Source organism: Hesperophylax consimilis, chromosome 8 (assembly GCF_061612785.1).
Source record: "Hesperophylax consimilis isolate HC1 chromosome 8, BYU_Hcon_1.0, whole genome shotgun sequence".
In the NCBI taxonomy this organism is placed as follows: domain Eukaryota; kingdom Metazoa; phylum Arthropoda; class Insecta; order Trichoptera; family Limnephilidae; genus Hesperophylax; species Hesperophylax consimilis.
This window is the reverse complement of record NC_142843.1, coordinates 24,297,326-24,318,989: the sequence shown is the minus strand read 5'-3', so window position 1 is coordinate 24,318,989 and position 21,664 is coordinate 24,297,326. Positions and strand designations below refer to the sequence as shown.

Sequence of the window (21,664 nt, the reverse complement as noted above, 5' to 3'; positions counted from 1 at the left end):
CATCATTAGCGCATTTTACCCCCGGATGCCCTATATATATTCATGTATATACAGGGCTTTCCAATAAGAGGTGTTATTTTGATATTCAATCGTAAAAGATCAATGGTTTCGTTGCTTGTGTAGCACGTAGCGCCGTCTTGTTGAAAATAAACGTTGTCCAAATCAATACCATCCAATTCCGGCCATAAAAAGTCATTAATCATCTCTCGATAGCGCAATTCATTCACCGTAACTGTTGCTCCAGCCTCATTTTCGAAAAAGTAAGGTCCAATGACTCCGCCGCACCATAAACCGCACCAAACAGTCACACATTGAGAATAGAGAGGCTTTTCAACAATAACTCTTGGGTTTTCCGAGCCCCAGATGCGACAATTTTGCTTGTTGACGAAGCCACCGAGGTGGAAATGGGCCTCATCACTCAAGATGATTTGCATTTGATTCACTCAAGTGAATTTTAATAATTTCAATGCGTTGTTGAAGCGTGTATCGTTCCATTTTTATTAATGGCGTAGTTTCTACTTGTCAAATGTCAAAAAATGACAGCTTCAAAAGTAACATCTACCGAAAAAGCGGGCTATTCAAAATAACACCTCTTATTGGAAAACCCTGTATAAGACGTTGTCCTGCTACAGACTGCCTTCTATGTAAGTTAAAATTTGTGGTGTTATGTATTTTTACGGGTCAGTGGTTGAGTGGGCATAGCGCTTGGGTCTCACCCGAGCGTCGCGTGTTCGATTCCTCGGCTGGCTAAGTCCTCCATCACAACACAAGCAACATTTTCGGCTTTCTGTGGTGGTAGTAGGAGATTTTCAAACATTGTTGGGTTATTCGTAACCTGGGAATGTTTTTCTTTCTTTAAAAAAAAAAAAAAAATCAAAAAATGACAGCTTCAAAAGTAACATCTACCGAAATAGCGGGCTATTCAAAATAACACCTCTTATTGGAAAACCCTTTATACGAGGTGGTAAGCGCAAGTCATGTGAACCTAGAAATGTCGAACTCAGATACGTTTATATACGAATGAACTATGTATGTGGATTTATTATAATTTTTTAATAGAAACTCATGGAAATCCCATTGAAATATTATTTAATACCGTTTTTCATTGATCCAGCCATCTGAGTTTCATAAGACACCTTTTCTTTTTCTTACATAATTTAGGGGATAATATTGTAGGTAAGTTACGTAACTTTTAGTCTGAAATGACATGTTTTAGTGAAATTATTTTTTTATAATTATTAGGTATCATTATAACATTATAACTATATCTTATAAGTTTTGTGCATTCCGCTAATTCAAATAAATATATTAACATATATGGGACGATGGGGTGTTTTTTAACAATTTTCAAATTAGTAATTTATATGAAGGAAACACATTTTCTAAAAATGACCACACTATTTACCTACTTGTTTTGTTTTCAACGATTCTGACTTACAATAGGTACTAATAAGTTATAAATAGTTGTGATGAATCAGATTGGCAAGATTGATGTCCTCCTTAGTTATTCACAATAACAACATTACTTACCCCTTACTCATAGTTCTGCATTAACACAAACATACAGCTAGGATATATTTATAAGCCAAAAAGCCAAACCAAATAAATTTTTTTTTGCCTAAATAGTAAAATATAATGTAGAAATTATAATATGTAAATCTGACTACATTTCCTAAGGCTGTTAATCAATAAATTAACGTTTTTACATTACAATACAATGAAAAGACGCAAAGTTAGCAAAGAATGCCATTATTTACAAAACTCAAAGTCATCCGTAAACAATAGGTGTCGACAGGAGAAGGTACGATAAACTAGAAAACTTAAACTTACATTCAATTTTCTGTCCTAATCTGGTATTTCTGTCTTATTACGTTCAAGTGAAGTACACAATGCGACCACTCACAAAACACACGAAACTAATAATTATTTAACTTCGGAAAATATTATAGTTTTAAACAATATTGTAAACTTTATAGTTATATGGACGTAATTTTCGCCGGTTGATAACAAGATACGTCACGCTTCCTCCAGAGATGGCGCTCACTGACTAAAATTAATCAACAGGTGTTTCTAGCAAACTGATGAAAGAAAGACGGTTAAATTAATAATTAATGCAAAGGGTTCAATCATTATCACGATATGTGATACTACCTTCAATGAAACAAACGGGCCTTTCTAGCTGAGCCGTAAAACTATTCTGTTTTCTTTGGTTAGTTTATAATTCCACCAAAAGGTGCGCATAACCGCTTGAGGCATCCATATTTTAATACGTTTTAGGACATAAGTAAAAATAGACAGACTAATTCAGAGTAATATGGGATTTAATGAAACGCGAGAGTTTCTTTTTACTAAGAGCCCTATAAACAATGGTTACTGCTATGTTTTCTGTGCACTATGAGGTCACATAGGGGGCATTTTTAAATAACAAGAGGGCGTGGCATTTTGTTGGGCATCAACTATCAGTAGCTTGGCCAGTTTGCGGGAATTTTCAAATTTAGCTCTGATGTAATATTTTGTTTTCAATGATTTAGCCCAGAAGTCACGATTTACACACGAAAAACAAATTATTTAATTGGTAAACTTATCGACCAAACATAATAACAATATTAGATGAATATCTTAAAAAAAACTCAAGGACAGTCGAGGTATACAGAAAAAGAACACATCATTTAATTTAATGTATATAATTACATAGATTTTGATTAACTTTTATACAAAAAGTAACATAGGCCTTCTGACGGTAAGAAGTCTGGTAATACCTACAATTTTATGAATTTGAAGAAAAGTGCACAAAGTGAACATAATAGAGGCAATAATAGAGACACAATAGAGATAATAAAACTTTATCATAACATCTCAGTTGACGGGTAGCAAATTTATTTTATTTCAAGCATTATAACATAATATTTTATTCAGTAGGTACTTCGGAAATTTTATTATTGAGAGGAATATTTCATTTATGGGTTTCAGATGATCATAAAATCACGCTATAAACGATTTGTCATTTATACATAAAACTATGTAAATCATGTATATATTTGCCAAAAAGTAAAAAAAAACAATAAGTACTTATCAAATATTGAAAATTAGTCAACGTACGCTTCATTTTTTCAACTTATTTTGAATGGCGGAAGAATGGGTTTGGTATTATGGTAATGGGTTGGTATTATTTGGTATTGGTATTTAGTAAAGTAATCACGACACTGAACACATAATCCCTAAAAGTGTAATTTATACGGATTTGAAAGAAAACATCGCCAAATTACATATTATGTCTAAGAAATAATTTCTAAATTTGAAAAGTTTTTCATCAATTTCTCCAAAAGTAAGGGAGAATCTACATTAATTCGGAGACAGAGACGCCCACACCACACTTTCATATTTTCAGCAGCACGGCTTGATAGATTGTGCTTTAAGTACAAACCATAATGCTAGTCTCACACGAGTGCTGTACTATCATGATATATGTGGGCGTGGCCTATTTTACCAAAACATGATGAATCAGGCCAAGCCAACGCATATTATAAGAGTACAGCGATAGTACGAATGAGACCTACATAATTCAAAGGTATAACAAAGATCCGAAGCTTACGATCGTTTGGGTTGGGGATAATATTTTTTTTCGGGCCCATATACAGGAAATCAAATGTAAGCCCTAAAATAGAAAATACAAGATTTAAATGAAAAACATGTTTGGACTGAAACTGTTTCGACCATTATTTAATTCACTGTGTATTACTGTTCACAATCCCATCACATTTTTATAACATTTTTTTTCTAAAACTATTTACTTAATAATATATTATATAATAATGTAAGTCTATAAGTATCCAATAATCCCACACATAATGGGTCTTCCCGAGCTGCCGTTGAGGGCGCTCGCCTCAGAACTGGCCCTGCCCAGATCATCCTCGCTCTCGGTGACCACGATGGACCGGCCCACCACGCTGCGGGGGCCCGTCAGGGAGATGAGGTTGTCCACCACCCTTATCCTGGCGACACCGTCCTCCCCCGCCCTGATGTTGCCGAGGTCACCGAGGTGGCGCTGGTTGTCCCGTGGACCCCCGTGGCGGTGCTACAAATATTTAATAATGGTTAAAAAAGTTAAGCAAGATAACGAAAGTCACAGTAAAACTGTACCTACCTACATCATTGTTTTCACAAGCCCTTACTTATAATCGCGGTGTAAATATTACGCGGTGCATAAGGTCGGAATAGTGAAAAAATTTTACTTATTACCACGGTGTGTGTAGGTGCCTGTGGTTAAAACTGCAACCGACCTTCAAAACAAAAAGAAGGTGACTGAGAAGATAAAAATCTGCGTAAAGCCCGGGTAACGTCGGGGACTTAGGCTAGTAATATAATAATATTATTAATTAACTGTGTTGAGGGTGGTCATTCTTTCTTAACAGCCGACCCTACACCTCAATTTTTTTCCAAAATGGAGGTTCCATGGTGCAGACCATTGATAAAATGCTCAATTTTATTCAAAGAAGAAATGCCAGATATATGAAAATAATGTCAAAATATTAAAAAAAAAACCTCGGTGTACTGTCTATAATGATAACGTAGAGAATTGAAAAGAACCTTGTAAGTTTTTTTCCTTGGCAGAATTAAAAAAAAAGTGTTAATAATAATGTTAACATTTGGGGATGAAGCCAAACGACTGGATTAATAAGGCTTCTTAGCACTGTAGAAAAATCGAGAAGCCTTATATTACAATAATAAATCTGCATGAAGTGAATTTTTAATTAATTTATCTCCATATTTTATTCATAAGTTTAACTTTGAAAGTTGATAGTTCCTCAGGAAATGTTTACTTGCTGAAGATTCGTATCAACTTATAGCGTCATTAAACCCGATGCTTGATGTGTTTAATTGGTTTTATCCTCATATCAATGATTTGTGGTTTAATCATTTATTCATAATAAATTATTGCTTCAATAATTTTCTTCTCACTAATGTCCAATTAAACATATCCGTAAGCAGACTCAAGTAAGAACGAGAATTGATTAATAACGACAATTTTAGATTCCGATATTCTTAGATGGTATATTTATGTGAGACTGTTCAAACTATGTAGGCTGCTCCGACTCCAAGCCAATTGGCACCTGGAGCAACTTTAATATTGAAGTTTAAATTTTTTAAATAAAATAATACCCTCCCTAATCTTTTTTATGTTGACTCAGAGGCTTTTACCAGTGGGGAGGTTGTAGACATTTTGTGATTTATTAATTATTTTGTTGCATTATTATGTAGGATATAAAAGTATTATGTAGAATCAGGAATTTGTGGTTTCTATTACCGCACATCTTAGCAAATATAAAGTCGTGTAAATGAGGCAGGCGAGTTTGTTGGTTCATTAGTAAACTTGTCAAATACGACGCCTCAGTTATGTTGGTTCATTAGTAGACATGACAAATACGGCGCCACAGTTATGTTGGTTCATTAGTAGACATGACAAATACGGCGCCACAGTTATGTTGGTTCATTAGTAGACATGACAAATACGGCGCCACAGTTATGTTGGTTCATTAGTAGACATGACAAATACGGCGCCACAGTTATGTTGGTTCATTAGTAGACATGACAAATACGGCGCCACAGTTATGTTGGTTCATTAGTAGACATGACAAATACGGCGCCACAGTTATGTTGGTTCAGTAGTAGACATGACAAATACGACGCCTCAGTTATGTTGGTTCATTAGTAGACATGGCAAATACGGCGCCACAGTTATGTTGGTTCATTAGTAGACTTGATAAATACGGCGCCACAGTTATGTTGGTTCATTAGTAGACATGGCAAATACGGCGCCACAGTTATGTTGGTTCATTAGTAGACTTGATAAATACGGCGCCACAGTTATGTTGGTTCATTAGTAGACTTGAGCCTGAATAATACCGGGCATTTATAATACCAATAAAAACAATGGGATTAATTAATCATACCACTGCCCCACCATAACACACTCTAGAAGTATAAAATCTCGGCATTGAAATTGATGAAAATCTTCGATGGGACTCCCACATAAATAGTATTACAAAGAAACTCACAAAGCTTATATACTACTTTAGAAATATACGCAATATACTAAGTATAAATGATTTATATAAGGTATACTACGCTCTCTGTCAATCACGCATAGAATATGGGATTATTGGATGGGGATCTGCCTCAAACATCCACATGAAGCAGCTTATTAAAACTCAAAAAGCAATAATAAAAATAATCCTTAAAGTACCCATAAGAACTCCATCAAAAGATATTTTTAAAAATTTTAAAGTGTTCAGTATAATAAAACTATACTAAAAAAATGCTCTAATCAAATTTACAGAAAAATATGAGTACCCTGCTGACCAACACAACTATATTACAAGGAAGAAATCCTCAATACTATTGAACATCCCAAAATTAAATACGTCTTTTGGCCAGAAAAATCATCATTTCCATGCTACAAAACTATATAATGCCCTCCCAATTGAACACAAAAATACAACGGAGACACAAAAACTTAAAAACGACATCAAATTATGGCTAAGTAAACATGAAGATGAGGAAATCAATAAAATATGAACTGAACAAATGTGAAGACAATTTTTTATTTTTTTTTTGTAGAAATTAACAAGGAAATCACGATCTACACCTATACAAAAACCTACAGTCCGCCTCGGAACAGGAATACCTAGTCAGGAGGACTCCGTATAATATACTTTACTTTGTAATTATATTTGTCGTTAATACAAAAAATAAAAAATAAAATAAAAAAATAAAAAAAATAAAAAAATTGTACAACGCTGTTTTTGTGAAAAATCACCTCAAGGGCGCTGTAGATATCCTTGGATTGTCAGTTTCCTAATGGATGTAATTACAACAAAAATACAAAGGACGGGTTATTTCGCAAAATTTAAACACTTAATCAACTTTCAAAGTTAAAATTCAAGTTCTGCGGAAGTTCTATTCAAGTTCTGTTATTATTTCATCTTAGGTAGGTTATATCGCAATACTTGGATAATAATAGAACTTGAATAGGACTTTTATAAATCTCGAATATTAACTTTGAAATTTGATGATTTGTTCAAATTCTGTGAAACAACCCGTCCTAAATAAATAACTGCCAATGTGATAATATTATGCACCTTGAGTAATTTAATATTTTGTTAATACTTCCTCACGTGTGGGCCATCGAAAAATAATGGAATTTTTCTTATGGGGAAACTGCTTCAGCGACAATATTATGCACATTTTATGCCTCCCGTGGGTTTCAAATCGTTTAAGAATAAAAAAATAAGTCATAAATCTTTAAATAATCATCACTCAGCCATTTTACGTATTAGCTACCTGGTAACCACAAATTTTAAGTTTATCATCAAAAACCGGATGGTTTATCCGGTGAAAGATTAAAACGGAGTTAATAATAGCAAATAAAGCTTTATTTTATTTTTATAAATGGTAGTTTTGATTAATTAACAAATACAAAAACTGTATTTATGGATGTTGTTTAAAAAATGTAGTATTTAAATAGGTCAGAGAGTGGTAGCATACAATACAAGTTAAATAACTGTAAAAACTCGAAAAGTGTGTTTTTGTGTAAATTTGTTCTGAATGACTGCGCAAATAACTGATATCAGTTGAGTAACGTAAGGAAATTAGCATTTTGCTTTAGTTGAACTCGAATCGCAATGAATAAACGGTGTAAATAAATAGGTACTTGATAAAAGTGGCAGCTTGTATTCACAAAATGGGTAGTGCGCTAAAAATATTGTAATGTCCCAGCAAGTTTTTACTACGAAGCGGGCAAATTTTTTTTTTAATGTAAAAATTGATAAAGATAAAAGATAAACTTATTAAAGAAAATACCATTAATAAATCAAGTACGAATACGAGAAACTAAGGTAGTACGCCTCTGGCAAATGACACTACTCTCGAAGCGTTATATGGGCGTGGCCTATATCACCATAATATACAATACCTAATCACATCTGGTCACTAAACATGCAAAACAATTCGATAACCCTGCACCTATCCGAAAAAATGGAAAAGGGAATGATGATGACATGACGAAAATTATAATTGTGACCTAGTGACCATGGAACTATGATTGTACACTTAGTGACGAAAATGTAGATGATTATGAAAATGACGATGGTGACGAAAATGATGAAGATGACGAAAATTATGATGATGACGAAAATGATGATCACGAAAATCTGTCATTACCAGGAAAGGGTTAAAGTGCTGTCCAGTAGAGTCGCATCCCCTCCTCAGGTCTCCCCTTTGTGTGATGTGCAGCCCGTGGGCTCCGGGAGAGAGGCCCGTCACGTTGCCCTCTATGATCACGGGGCCCCCCGGCCCGAACTGCGACAGGGTTAGCTCGCCACCCGTGCCCTCCGCGTCACCCCCTATCACGACCAACGCCTGAAGGGGCGGTCTGGAAGCCTCCTGTAACAGAAAATGTTTTTTAAGATTTAAGAAGAAGATCAGTGTCCCGTGTCTCTGGTGTCCAGTGCGTCGGTGTCCTTGGCTCTCCACTCAGAACTGGACCGCGAGGAGTGAAATCACGATCCTCTGCTATGATAATTGTTATGAAGAATCGACAAGAATCAAGAAGAATATAACATTTAATATATATGTCAGACGAGGCTGATTTCAAAATTAACGAATTTATTTTTGATAATTTACTGTCTGATGGCGTGGTCGTGTGCAGAGGCGGCTCTAGGGGTCCAGAAGTGGAAGGTCAGTCGGCAAAAACTATGAATCTGAGATGTTAATATTTTTTTATTTTTATTTTTATTTTTTTTTATTTAAACGCCCATTGGGCTTTTACATACATTGTTATTAGTGTTATTACATTAACTATGTGACATTGAAAAGTTTACGTACATATATAAATAAAATAGTTATTATATCTGTAGTACATAAATGTTTTACAAATAATACAGAATACCATTATGGAGAACAGTTTTTTTTTTCTTTTTTTACTTACTTAGAAAAATAAATGGATTGAAATTAATCAGCATTTATAGGGACTTAAAATCATATTCGAATTGTTATTTAAATTAAAATATTAATTTGTAAAGTTAAAACATATATATTAAAGTTAAAAAGTCATAAAAGAAGTCATAAAAGAAAAGAGTGAAAAAACAGAAGCTAAAAAATGGGTTTTTTACTATGGAGTGGAGAAGTCATACATTTCAGCAAAGTGTTTATGTAGATTTCGTTTGAGCACTGCTACGGAATCTCTAAATATATCAACAACATTACCAAATTTATTACCAAAATTTTGTATTCGATTTAACGATATGTGCGCATGATAATTAGATTTGAAATTGTTACAGAAAAAGGTGGAATTTTGTCTCGTATTTTTGGAAGGTACAAATAATTTTATTGTGGCAAGAATTTCAGGGCTGTCGATTCTATAATTAATAATTTTATTTAGTAGAACAAGGTCGGAGATAATTCGCCTATCTGATAGCGTAATCAAATTTAGTTGATGCATGAGTTGGATATAATTTATATTTTGGATTGGAATATTTAGTTTAAAGTTAATAAATCTTAAAAATTTGTGTTGTACCCTTTCAATATTGTTGGAATGTACTTTATAAAACGGGGACCAAATAGGCGAATTATACTCTACTTGACTTCTTACTAAAGATGTGTACAGTGTGTTCAAACATTCTAGTGACTTGAAGTCACATGCGGTTCTACATATAAATCCAAGCATTTTTAGGGCTTTATTTGTGATTTCATTTATATGCGGATTGAATGTTAACTGTTCATCAAATATAACACCCAAGTCCCTGATTTGAGTGACAGCTGTCAATTTTACATTATTAAGCGAATATTCATAAATTGTATGATTTCGTATTTTACAAAAACGAATGACCTGACATTTTTTAATATTAAGAAACAGAGAGTTGATGATGCACCAACGATATAGTTTATTTAAATTAAGTTGCAAAGTATAACAATCGTCTAAACTGCGTATTGTTTTATATATTTTCAAATCATCTGCGAAAAGAAGAACTTCTACATCTTTAAATATGCTAACAATATCATTAATAAATAACAAAAAAAGAATTGGTCCCAGGTGAGACCCCTGAGGGACCCCACTTGTGGCTTCGAAAATGTAAGATTCCACAGATTTTATTTTGACACATAGCTCTCTTTTACTAAGATAACTTTCAATCCAACTTAACAGATTACCCTTGATACCCAACATACTTAATTTTTGTACAAGGATATGTCGCCTAACTTTGTCAAATGCTTTGGAAAAATCAGTATATATTGAATCCACTTGATGCTTCAAGGCAAGAGAATCAGTTATGTAATTTTCGTATATGATCAAGTTACTTAGGGTGGATTTACCTGTGATAAAGCCATGCTGGTTGGGTACAATAATATTATTAATTTGTTTACATATTACATCTAGGACTAACGATTCAAATAGTTTGGGAATAGCGGACAATATACATATTGGTCTGTAGTTCGATACATCGCTTTTATCTCCCTTTTTATGAATAGGCGTAAGATAGCTTTTTTTCCACTGTTTTGGAAAACACCCTGACGACAAAGACTTATTAAATAGTAAAAATAATACACATTGACCGGTCAGTGGTTGAGTGGGCATAGCGCTTGGGTCTCACCCGAGCGTCGCGTGTTCGATTCCCAGGCTGGCTAAGTCCTCCATCACAACACAAGCAACATTTTCGGCTTTCTGTGGTGGTAGTAGGAGATTTTGAGATTTTCAAACATTGTTGGGTTATTCGTAACCTGGGAATGTTTGTCTTTCTTTTAAAAAAAAAAAAAAAATATTGCTAGTGCGTGGTGAATATTATAAAAACGCCAATGTATGTAATTAATTTTCCGGTACTCACCTATTCTGGGCCGGTAGTGCAATATTGTTTAATATAAGATTATTTATCTAATTATTTACACTTATAACAATTTTTTTTTCTTTTGAAAGATCTTTTCCTATTTAAAGTTTTGAAATCACTAACTACAATCTCAGTCCATTGTTTATAAGTAGACTTTAAAAACCAGCAAATCCACTGACAAAAATTATAACTTATCGTTTTAAACCTCTTTATTTTTCTCTCACATAACATAAACTAATTGTCACTTTATTTGAATACGTTTGTCATGATTCAGTGAACTGTTTGCGATTTCTTTCAATACGATATTCACAGAAATTGACATTTTAAATTATTCCATGCAAATAACGTCAACAATTATAAACATTATTTCGCGAACTAATAGCCAAGATAATGGCTTTCGTTTATCACGCAGAAAACTTTCGACTGACATCTCCCACACATCTCCCTCTAATACCTTAATAATCTTAGGTCTTATATATATGTATCTCACTGCGGTCATGTCCGAAAACCACTAAAATAAATTTTGTATGATACTAAGCATAAGTCAGACATGATAGTGTTTACCTTCTTTGTCTGTATAGCAAAGAGAATGAAAGGACATAGTTTGGGGACAACATTTAAAGTGACCCACGGTAGGTATATATATGATAGATTCTTATATGGATGCTAGATGGCACTATAACCCGCTATTAACGCACGAATATTAAAACTAAATTAATTATCGGGGAGTTCTTTAAATCTTTTTTTTTTTACATTTATACTATTGCAGCATATTTTTGGTCATTAACCAAATGACCCTCACAGAAGAGCCGCACTGGTCATGTGTAGGTCTTGCAAATCTCATACCTTTTTGAAATCCCGCGGGATTGCGGGATATAATTTTTATTTGAAAAACCTAAAACCTTTGAAACTAGTACATTATTAAAAAACAAGATCGTAAAAAATATTTGAAAAAAACACAACGGTCACTGACAGGACTTTCTGTGGTAATTTGAAATCAATCATCTTTGGTACTAGAAGATAATATCATACAAAATACATTGAAAATGTAACGTTCAAAGTATTTTCAGAATAAAATGAAATAAGAACACAAAGAATAAGTTATTCTTTTTTTGGTAAACTAATGTTTAAGACAAGATTTTTTATGCATAGCAGAAAAGGTAACAATTATTTTCAGGCTAATAATTATTGCTTATAAAATAATTAAAAAAATAAGATCGTGAAAACATAGACTATGGAGTCCTGTCACCCATACATTTGACTTGGTTGGACATTTATACCAAAAGCCCAGCAGCGGAAAACGCTATATCTGCTTACACCCTGTTTGTGAGATTGTCATTCTGAAGGTGTGCTTGTTTTTATTTTTTTCAATCCCGCAAATCTGCTGCATCAAATATAGATGTAATGCCGCGGGATTGCAAACCCTATTCATGTGGACATACCATAAATTGCTGATACATGAAAAAACAGGCTTGTAGTTTGTCTACCGAATCACTGCAGGAACTGCTTGTCACCTTTTAAAAAAAATATATTGTTTAATATTTATATTTTTTACAATAAATTGTTTACATTTCATACAGTTTTATAATGTAAAACAAAAAATAGTCTTTCCTCACCATAAAGATACAAAACTCTTGCGTTTGGAGAGAGAATTCTAGTTCAATTATAAAACAATCATATAAGTAATTAATAAAATATTGTAAATGATAACAAAACGATAAATACGCAAGATTTATCAATAATAATAGATTTTGAGATTTTTTTAACAATAACAGATATCTACACTGTTAGGATGGGTTGTTTCATATAGAATTTGAACAATTCATAAAATTTCAACGTTCATTTTCGGGTTCCTTGAAAGTCCTATTCAAGTTCTATTATTATAATGGAAAGTTACTTGATAGAACTGCAATAATAACAGAACCTGAAAAGAACATTCACAGAACTTGAAAATAAACTAAGAAATTTGAAGATAGTTTTAATTCTCTGAAATAATAGACTCAGATAATTTTTCAATTTTAACTGAAATTAGTGAATATTTTCGAAAAATTTTAGATTTAAAGGAAGGTTGTTAAAGTAAGTCATACCTAAATAGAGTTAGGTATTTTTAATGTGTTTGGTATTTGAATTGTAAGTTATTTAATTGCTTTTCCTTAATACTTTGTTGTATTGAATATTTTTTATACCTTTTATCTATTGTGGGTACATTGAATATTGAAAAGAGCATTTCGGTAGAAAAGGTAGTTGGCTTTTTCAATATTACCTTCATTATCAATCTTAGTACTATTTTAAATGGATATAAAACATTTTCATGTGTTCTTCCCCAGCCAATAATACTTTATTGTTATATAATATATTGCATACTTTTTTTAGGGTATCTAGTCTAAGAATATTTCTAAGTCTTATAAAAATACAAATACATTTCCTAATTCTATTGACAAGTTATAATATACCATATACAAATATGTGTTTTCCATTTAAAATATTGATCTATATATACCCCAAGTTATTTTATGTTGTAAATTGGTCTAACTACAAAACTTGCTGTATTATAATTAGTTTCGCTACATTTATTTTGGTGTATTACAATATTTTATTTAAATTTATTGATAGAGAATGGGATAAATTTTGTTTCTTCAGGAGAGGAGAAATTCATCAAACCAGTTGTTCAATAAATTAATATCAGTATTCGCTAGGTTATTAACAGTATTCCAGTGAGTGCCTTATTTTTTGTATGTTTTTATTTAGTTATAAAAAATTACATTTTTATATCTAGTATAAACCTTTTAACAACTTATTTCTATTACATTAAGGACACTTTACAATACATCTAAAAATTATTCCTTATAGTATTTAGGCATAACCCACGAAAAGCAGCAAGGCTTTTAGCTTCTTAACATGTGTCGGTAATTCATTAAAAAAAATTAAAATAAAGATTATTTTGGGTTCCCATTTTACCATTTTTCTTTTGTTTAAAACTGTCATTAACCTAGTTGATAAACAGTAACGGACTGTACCTTGGGGAATGCCAAATATTTTTTGACTAAGCACATCGTTGATTTTTACCACTTGAAGGCATTTGAAATTATAGCTAATTATCCATTCTAGAGCTGTCTATTTAATCCAATATTTCTTATTCTACTAATAACTTTGTCATATGATATAATTCCTGCATATTATTGCAACTTATAATTATCTGCTTAACATAATCTCGACTTCAATTTGTGTTTTTTTATAACATAATCGACAGAATACCGCAATTTCCATGCTATCAGCCGCCTGGAATATTCCACTGCAGAAAAATCACGTTTCCTACCTGCATCTATAAAACTTACAATTTATTAAACATCCTTACATGTAATGCGTCTGAAACTTCATACTAGGTAGGTATAAAATTCCCGTACGTATGAGGCCGACACTACTGATAAATTCAGATCTCACATACTTAGTGCCTTATTAAGTGCATAGAAGCTTAGTTATTTAAGCCATGCTACTTGTACCCTAATGACTTAACCCTAGAACACTAACCTTCGCCGAATCGGCTAAGCTGAAACACTATTAGTGTCGTTTTTTTATATGTTGACAGATGTTATTGTAATCTAATTCCGCAACTGGTACCTATACATATTAGTAAATCATTCTGGTACAAATTTTTTTGTGCATCGGGTTAACGGATTAAAAGATTAACAGTGTATTCAAGCACGCGTGTCGTCGAATCGACGAAGGCTTACAATAACGTTACTTTTCAAACATGCATTTATCTATCGGGTGCGATGTTGCAGAGTACGAAATGCACGAAATCTAACAATGTGGATTATTTCACAGTTAGATCTTTCAACTTTTTATTTGATTCATGTGACGTTTTTTTTAAAGTTGGTATCGAGTACTGATTTTTTCGATATTTTTCAAGTCTTTATAAAAATGGTTTGCATAAACATGTGTTATTTTATGTAGATAACTTAATTAATTACCAAATTAGTTATTACCGACAGAAAAAAAGAACTGTTTTGTTTTGTACTTTGCAATATCTTATCCGCTGTATTCAAAATATGAGATTATTTTTTAACTCGTAGCCGAATCGACGACGGTTTATAATAAGCCAATATAAAGTAAGGTTTTGTAATCCAGGGTTGAATCTGAATTTGGGACATTCTAACTGGTTGTTTTTTTGCAAAATACGAGCAACGAATTTTTTGTATAATCAATTCTGACCATTTATGTTGAGCCGCGGCTCGTTTGGGCAAATTAATTATTACATCCAATCAGTACAAGACGTGTACGTCTATCTGACTGATTGATTGAATAGCGCGAAAATAGAGATGTTACTTTCCTAAATAGACTCATTCAAATGACAGGTAGACAAAGTTATCGTATAACATTAATAATGTTGAATGTCTTTACACGTGAAATATTAATATTGAGATTAGTAGTCATGAATTCCTCGCTGTATTATTGTATGAAGAATATGCATTCGGATAATTTAACATTTTTTATAGCAGGTGAATTAATTTAACAGTGTAATATAATGATGTTCCGGATGACGCAGCGGTAGAGAACTCGACCAGCGTTCATAAGGTCACGGGTTAGCCTGCCGCCGAGTGTGCCGAAAAACATAATCTCGCAAAGTGTTTGAAAACCGATTTAAATGTGAATCTTATGCCTTGTACTGTTATGTCTGAAATGCCCATAAATACTTGTATAGCTGTTTGCAAAGATGAGGTAAAAATTAATCATTAGGACCGGCGTAGGCGGAGCGGTCATTGGCACCAATCTTATAGAAGTTCGCGAAAAATATGTGATTTTGGATTGGTTAATTTATTATCTTCCGGATAATGCCGTCTCGTCAATACGGCAATAAACTATTATATTAATTATTTTATTTAGATTTTTAATTGATATCGACTGCAGATTGCGTGTGAGACATACTAGGTATACCTATATTCTTTTAAACATGCTGCTTTCCTGTGTACTAAGAGATAAGTTAGTTAGGATTAATGATTTCCTCTCAGATATTGTATTACAGCGAAATGTCAGAGCTTGTTGGACATGTATGGCAGTTATCTGTGACTTGCACAATCGTCTCGGAGAAGAGCGGGGCAAGCGACACGACGAGGAAATGATAACCAGTGGTAAATCATGGCAATGAATTATTATAGGTAATCGGTAGGTAATTATTTCCTAAAACAGTTTTTTCGTTGTTTTATTGCGTCAACCGTGAATCATGCATTCTTTAGTAAAATGCGAAGTTTTAAAATTCATCTAACAATATTTGACCGGTCGGTGGCTGAGTTGACATCGCGTTTAGGTCTTACCCTGTTCGATTCATTGGCTGGCTAAGTCCTCCATCACAACAAAAGCAACATTTTCCGCTTACTGTGGTGGTAGTAGGAGATTTAAAAATATTATCAGGTTATTCGTAATACGGAAATTTTTGTATTCATGAATTCTTTAATAAGCATGCCCCTACTCGTTTATCACAAGGGTATAAACGGTAGGTACCTAGATGTTAATATTATATTTTGTAGGTAGGGAAAATGCGTGTTTGATATTTTGTAGATATCGAAATAGCTACCGATTATTATTAGAATAAATCTTTTTGTAAAGTATTTTTTGAAAAATGTATGGAATCGGTAATTATCGATATTAATCCTGGTTTTCCTCTCCTTTGATCTGCTTTATATTGCCTGTTGGTGGTATGTAGCTAATAGCTACGTATTATAACTAGTTTGCAATAATCTTATTCGTTGGTCTGTTCGTGTTACAAGTTCAAAGGTATTCGATTACACTTATGGAATACTTGAACTTCATCAATAATCATCGCTTACGTGTTTAACAAACGTAAATGACACAAAATCACGTTTCATAGATATTGCAATTTTCAAAGAATGATAAGAATGATACTATAAATTTAAATATACATCTTCTATCTATCTATATATATAAATAAAAAAATGTTAATGTTCGATTGTTCAAAATCTCAAATCTCCAAAAGTTATTCAATGATTGCTTTGAAAATTTGATACAACGTTGAACTCGAATACTCCCATACTATATAGATGTTATTATATAATATTCCTATATTATATAGACTATCTGTTATATAATTTTCCTATATTATATAGATGTCACCTATGACAGGTAAAAACGTGCTTTTTTGTCAACTGTTACAGGTGAAAAGATGATTTTTGATGAACAGATGATGCCATCTGTTCGACGTAAAAGCAACACGCTCTATTGTATATTTCTCTATCTGCACTGACAGACTGGGCCACAGCAACGCGTAGAGGGATACAGCTAGTAAATAATAAACAATAAAAAAATATATATTTCTCCTATAAATGAAGATATCATATATCTCGACGCCATCTAGTGAGAAAATTAGCACTAACAAAGCCTTTCCTACAAAAATAAAGTTGGTTGTTTACAGGTGGAAAAAATATAATAAGCAGTAATTATTGATTGAGATACTAGTACATATTGAATCATTTGGCGGGTTGGAAATAAGCCGACATATCTCAGTGGATACAGAGCACCTAACCGGACATCGGAAGGCACGGGTTCAATTCCCGTTGGCGGCACTTATTTTTACTCGGGAGATATTTTCAATTTGTATTAGTATTTCGGGCGACTAATTATTGCTTATAAGTACTTATTTTTAATAAAAGTAAGAATTTACTAAAATGAGTTAAAACTCGGAATGGAAATCTACAATATAATACCAGTTCTGTAACGCTTTAAAAATTGTATCTCTAGCTATTTTAATAACCGTTTAAAAACAATTATTACTAAATGAAAAGTTGAATGCACCTGCTAAATTATTTAGTATAATGTTTCTCAAGTAATAAAGATTAATGAAACACTTTATAATTAATTGCAATATTATTAAAGCGTCTTTAATATCGACTGTGTTTAGGAAAAACACTTCTAGCCACATTTTCGGGAACTTTACTTTTCATTGGTTTCCTATACTCGTAGTCTTCAAACTACAAGATGGTCAAATAAATTTTATTGGTCAATTTTAATACTAAAAATTAAATTTATGCGTAATTTTTATTAGGGTTATTTCGAGAAAACCGTAAAACAAACCGTAACCGTGACCGAAATTTCTCGTAAATTATAAGTCACTTTAAAATTAGTTTTACGAATCTGATGTAAATATTCGCTTTTATTCGTCTCCTGTAAATTATTTATTATGTGACTTGAAGGGTTTTGCCAAACCACAGTCGTTATAAATGTGCCCTTCTTCTAAATAAATCTCCAAATAGTATAACTAAAAGTCGCTATCCGCATCTGTCTGTTTGTGTGCTTAGTTCTTCTAAACTAAGCACAGGATTTTGATAAGGTTTTCACTATCATATTTTCGGGCGCTTGCATTGCTAACCTTATGAAATCTATCAAAATAAAGTACTACTGAATTATTTTTAAAAGGCCTACAGAAAAGTCCGTGATATATGTCTATCTCCTAAGGATAACCCCCAGAAACTTCGGGTACATGTCAGCTAGTTTTTCCCCCTAGTGAGATGAGCAGTGGAGGAAACAAAATAAAGCTTTGAAAATACAACTAAATAATATTAAAAGTATTTTTTTTCCTTGTCCAAGGATTTCCAAGTAAGGGCTCAATTATTTATTTCGGCGAATTGCAAAACAGATTCTAATTGAAGATATAATATTAATATGTAGGGAGTACATTGCGGCCCAAACTGCCGTGCAGTCGATGAGACAATATGCAGTGAGTACATTGCGGTCCAAACTGCGGTGCAGTCGATGGGATAATATGCAGTGAGCACATTGCGGTCCAACCTGCCGTGCAGTCGATGGGACAATATGCAGTGAGCACATTGCGGTGTAAACTGCGGTACAGTCGATGGGACAATATGCAGTGAGCACATTGCGGTATAAACTGCGGTTCAGTCGATGGGACAATATGCAGTGAGCACATTGCGGTGTAAACTGCGGTACAGTCGATGGGACAATATGCAGTGAGCACATTGCGGTATAAACTGCGGTACAGTCGATGGGACAATACAGTAAGCACATTGCGGTCTAAACTGCGGTGCAGTCGATGGGATAATATGCAGTGAGCACATTGCGGTCCAACCTGCCGTGCAGTCGATGGGACAATATGCAGTGAGCACATTGCGGTGTAAACTGCGGTACAGTCGATGGGACAATACAGTAAGCACATTGCGGTCTAAACTGCGGTTCAGTCGATGGGATAATATGCAGTGAGCACATTGCGGTCCAACCTGCCGTGCAGTCGATGGGACAATATGCAGTGAGCACATTGCGGTGTAAACTGCGGTACAGTCGATGGGACAATACAGTAAGCACATTGCGGTCTAAACTGCGGTTCAGTCGATGGGATAATATGCAGTGAGCACATTGCGGTCCAACCTGCCGTGCAGTCGATGGGACAATATGCAGTGAGCACATTGCGGTGTAAACTGCGGTACAGTCGATGGGACAATACAGTAAGCACATTGCGGTCTAAACTGCGGTACAGTCGATGGGACAATACAGTAAGCACATTGCGGTCTAAACTGCGGTACAGTCGATGGGACAATACAGTAAGCACATTGCGGCCCAAACTGCGGTGCAGTCGATGGGATAATATGCAGTGAGCACATTGCGGTCCAACCTGCCGTGCAGTCGATGGGAAAATTTCAAGGAAATCAATTTTGTTGTATTAAAATACAATATTGACGGTTTGAAAAGGATTTGAACGATACATTGGTAACATATATTAATATTTTTTGTGTTCGCACATGCTGATCGTAATCATCAATATAATCATGAAAATAAAATATATGATAGGCCATCAACCCCAAGTTCTCGATATTAATTCATTACGTAATCGGCGCAGCGTAATATAAAGTTTTTTTACCTTAAATCGTGATAGAATAGAGACGGTAACACCATCTACACTGTATGATCATCTTAATTCAATCTACGATACACTGAGGTCAATTCGGTATGTGTTGCCTTGGCCTTCTCAAGGATAATCAATACATACTTCCAGGTTGAATCAATCACCAGCTAATCATCATAACTATAATGCTGCATAAAAAAGGTACAGTGGTTTTATGTATTTATCTTCAACGCCCGAAATAGCACGACCCTATCTTTGCATAGCTTATGTATGCGTTATGAATTACATTATTTAATTAACTTTTAATATACTTGCGCAAAAAACTGCCGGTAATTAATTTCTGTATTTACGTGTGGAGTGCATATAAAAACGATGACATCTTTCGTGAATTAATCAGGCAAGAAGTAAGATTATAACCAAATTAGTTTTTTATAAGGTTTTTAATGATAATAAGGTATTTAAACGTTTGTTTTTACTACATACTGAAATAAGAAAAGAATCTCAATCTAAAATTTTAATATTTGCATATTATTTTAAGTGCAGGGTTTAACTTTTTAAAATTTTGATACAATATGTAATGTTTGATTTAACAGTTGATAGTATGACGAACTTTAATAAAGATTATGCAAGGAAAAATCACGAATATTGTTCACGATCATAATTAAAAGCTTTGGATCAACAAGCAACCGTTAGAATATTGTTCACGATCATAATTAAAAGCTTTGGATCAACAAGCAACCGTTAGAATATTGTTCACGATCATAATTAAAAGCTTTGGATCAACAAGCAACCGTTAGAATATTGTTCACGATCATAATTAAAAGCTTTGGATCAACAAGCAACCGTTAGAATATTGTTCACGATCATAATTAAAAGCTTTGGATCAACAAGCAACCGTTAGAATATTTTCAAGTTTTTGTTAGTTTTCCCTGAGGCTTTAAAAGAAAACCTCATATCCAGTTTCCAGCTAAATTAGGTTATATTTTCGGTTATTAATTTAATCTCTCTTTAAGATTACGATTATTTTTAAATTTCAAAGGGCCATCAAAATAAATTAACATAATCGAAATAAACAATGTATAATCGTTAACAATTTGTTATTTTTCAAATTTTTTTAAATGAAATAGCTGGAATCTAAGTAAATAATCAGAGATTTAAACAACCATGTCCACGTTTAAATATTTGCGAAAAAAAAGTGCAAACTCCATTGTATTTGTTTTCGTTGAGCAATTATTTACAGGTCCATCTCTGAAGCACGAGGCAAGAATATAACGTCTATAAGTACGCCTGTAGTCAATTACTTTTTTGTTAAATGTCATATGATATTTAAAGAAAAATTAAACATAACTTACGTATAAGAAAGGTTCCATATAAACTTCATACAAGTTGCTCTGGAATTCTGGAATCGGTGGCAGATTCCTGATAATAAGATTTCTGCCAAATCCGGGAATATCTTGAAAGGCCTTTGCGTGAACCATGTCTGTAACTGCGACGGTGCAGACGACAACGGCGAGTCTCACAAACGATTTGAAAGACATCTCTAAAAATACTTTGCTAGATTATTTTCAAATAATGACACTACCGGGAGATGAGTCTCTTATAAGCGTCCGCCCCTAATAAGGCTTCGATGGCAACTGATTGCTTGTGGTGTTATCGTTCAACAGCAAGTAGTCTTAGACCAAAAGCTCCGGCTCTGGCTGCGGGTCCTTGGCGGCACTGCACGGGAAGCTGCTAGGGCGACACTGGCGGGGGAAATCGCAAGCTGCAGGAGATTCACGGGATGTTATCACTTATTACCTGACGAATTCGTATTTTGTAAATCCAAACAATAGAGCCAAGGCAACTCTGTGTCGAATAGCTCTCCATGTGTGAACACGGAGACTGCTAAAAGTCACGCATTCGCACACAGTTTTTATGA

At 33.6% G+C, this 21,664-nt stretch overlaps 2 protein-coding genes across 3 annotated transcripts in view; both read right to left on the bottom strand.

Moving 5' to 3' along the window:
• LOC149421769 (superoxide dismutase [Cu-Zn] 5-like) overlaps positions 1-2,044 on the bottom strand; it is a 40,808-nt gene extending 38,764 nt beyond the window's left edge. The window contains exon 1 of one of the 2 annotated variants that reach the window (XM_089635086.1): positions 1,831-2,044. The gene's annotated coding sequence lies outside the window, so the exon portion shown is untranslated. The remainder of the gene's footprint in view (positions 1-1,830) is intronic. The other variant, XM_089635088.1, reaches the window with a different exon arrangement.
• Positions 2,045-2,715: 671 nt separating this feature from the next.
• On the bottom strand, positions 2,716-21,415 carry LOC149421768 (superoxide dismutase [Cu-Zn]-like). The gene is made up of 3 exons (XM_089634539.1): positions 21,099-21,415; positions 8,221-8,442; positions 2,716-4,075 (listed from the first exon to the last, which is right to left on the bottom strand). Exons 1-3 carry the CDS (start codon positions 21,282-21,284, stop codon positions 3,821-3,823), a joined length of 663 nt encoding a protein of 220 aa, XP_089490665.1. The 5' UTR covers positions 21,285-21,415; the 3' UTR covers positions 2,716-3,820.
• Positions 21,416-21,664: the final 249 nt, after the last annotated feature.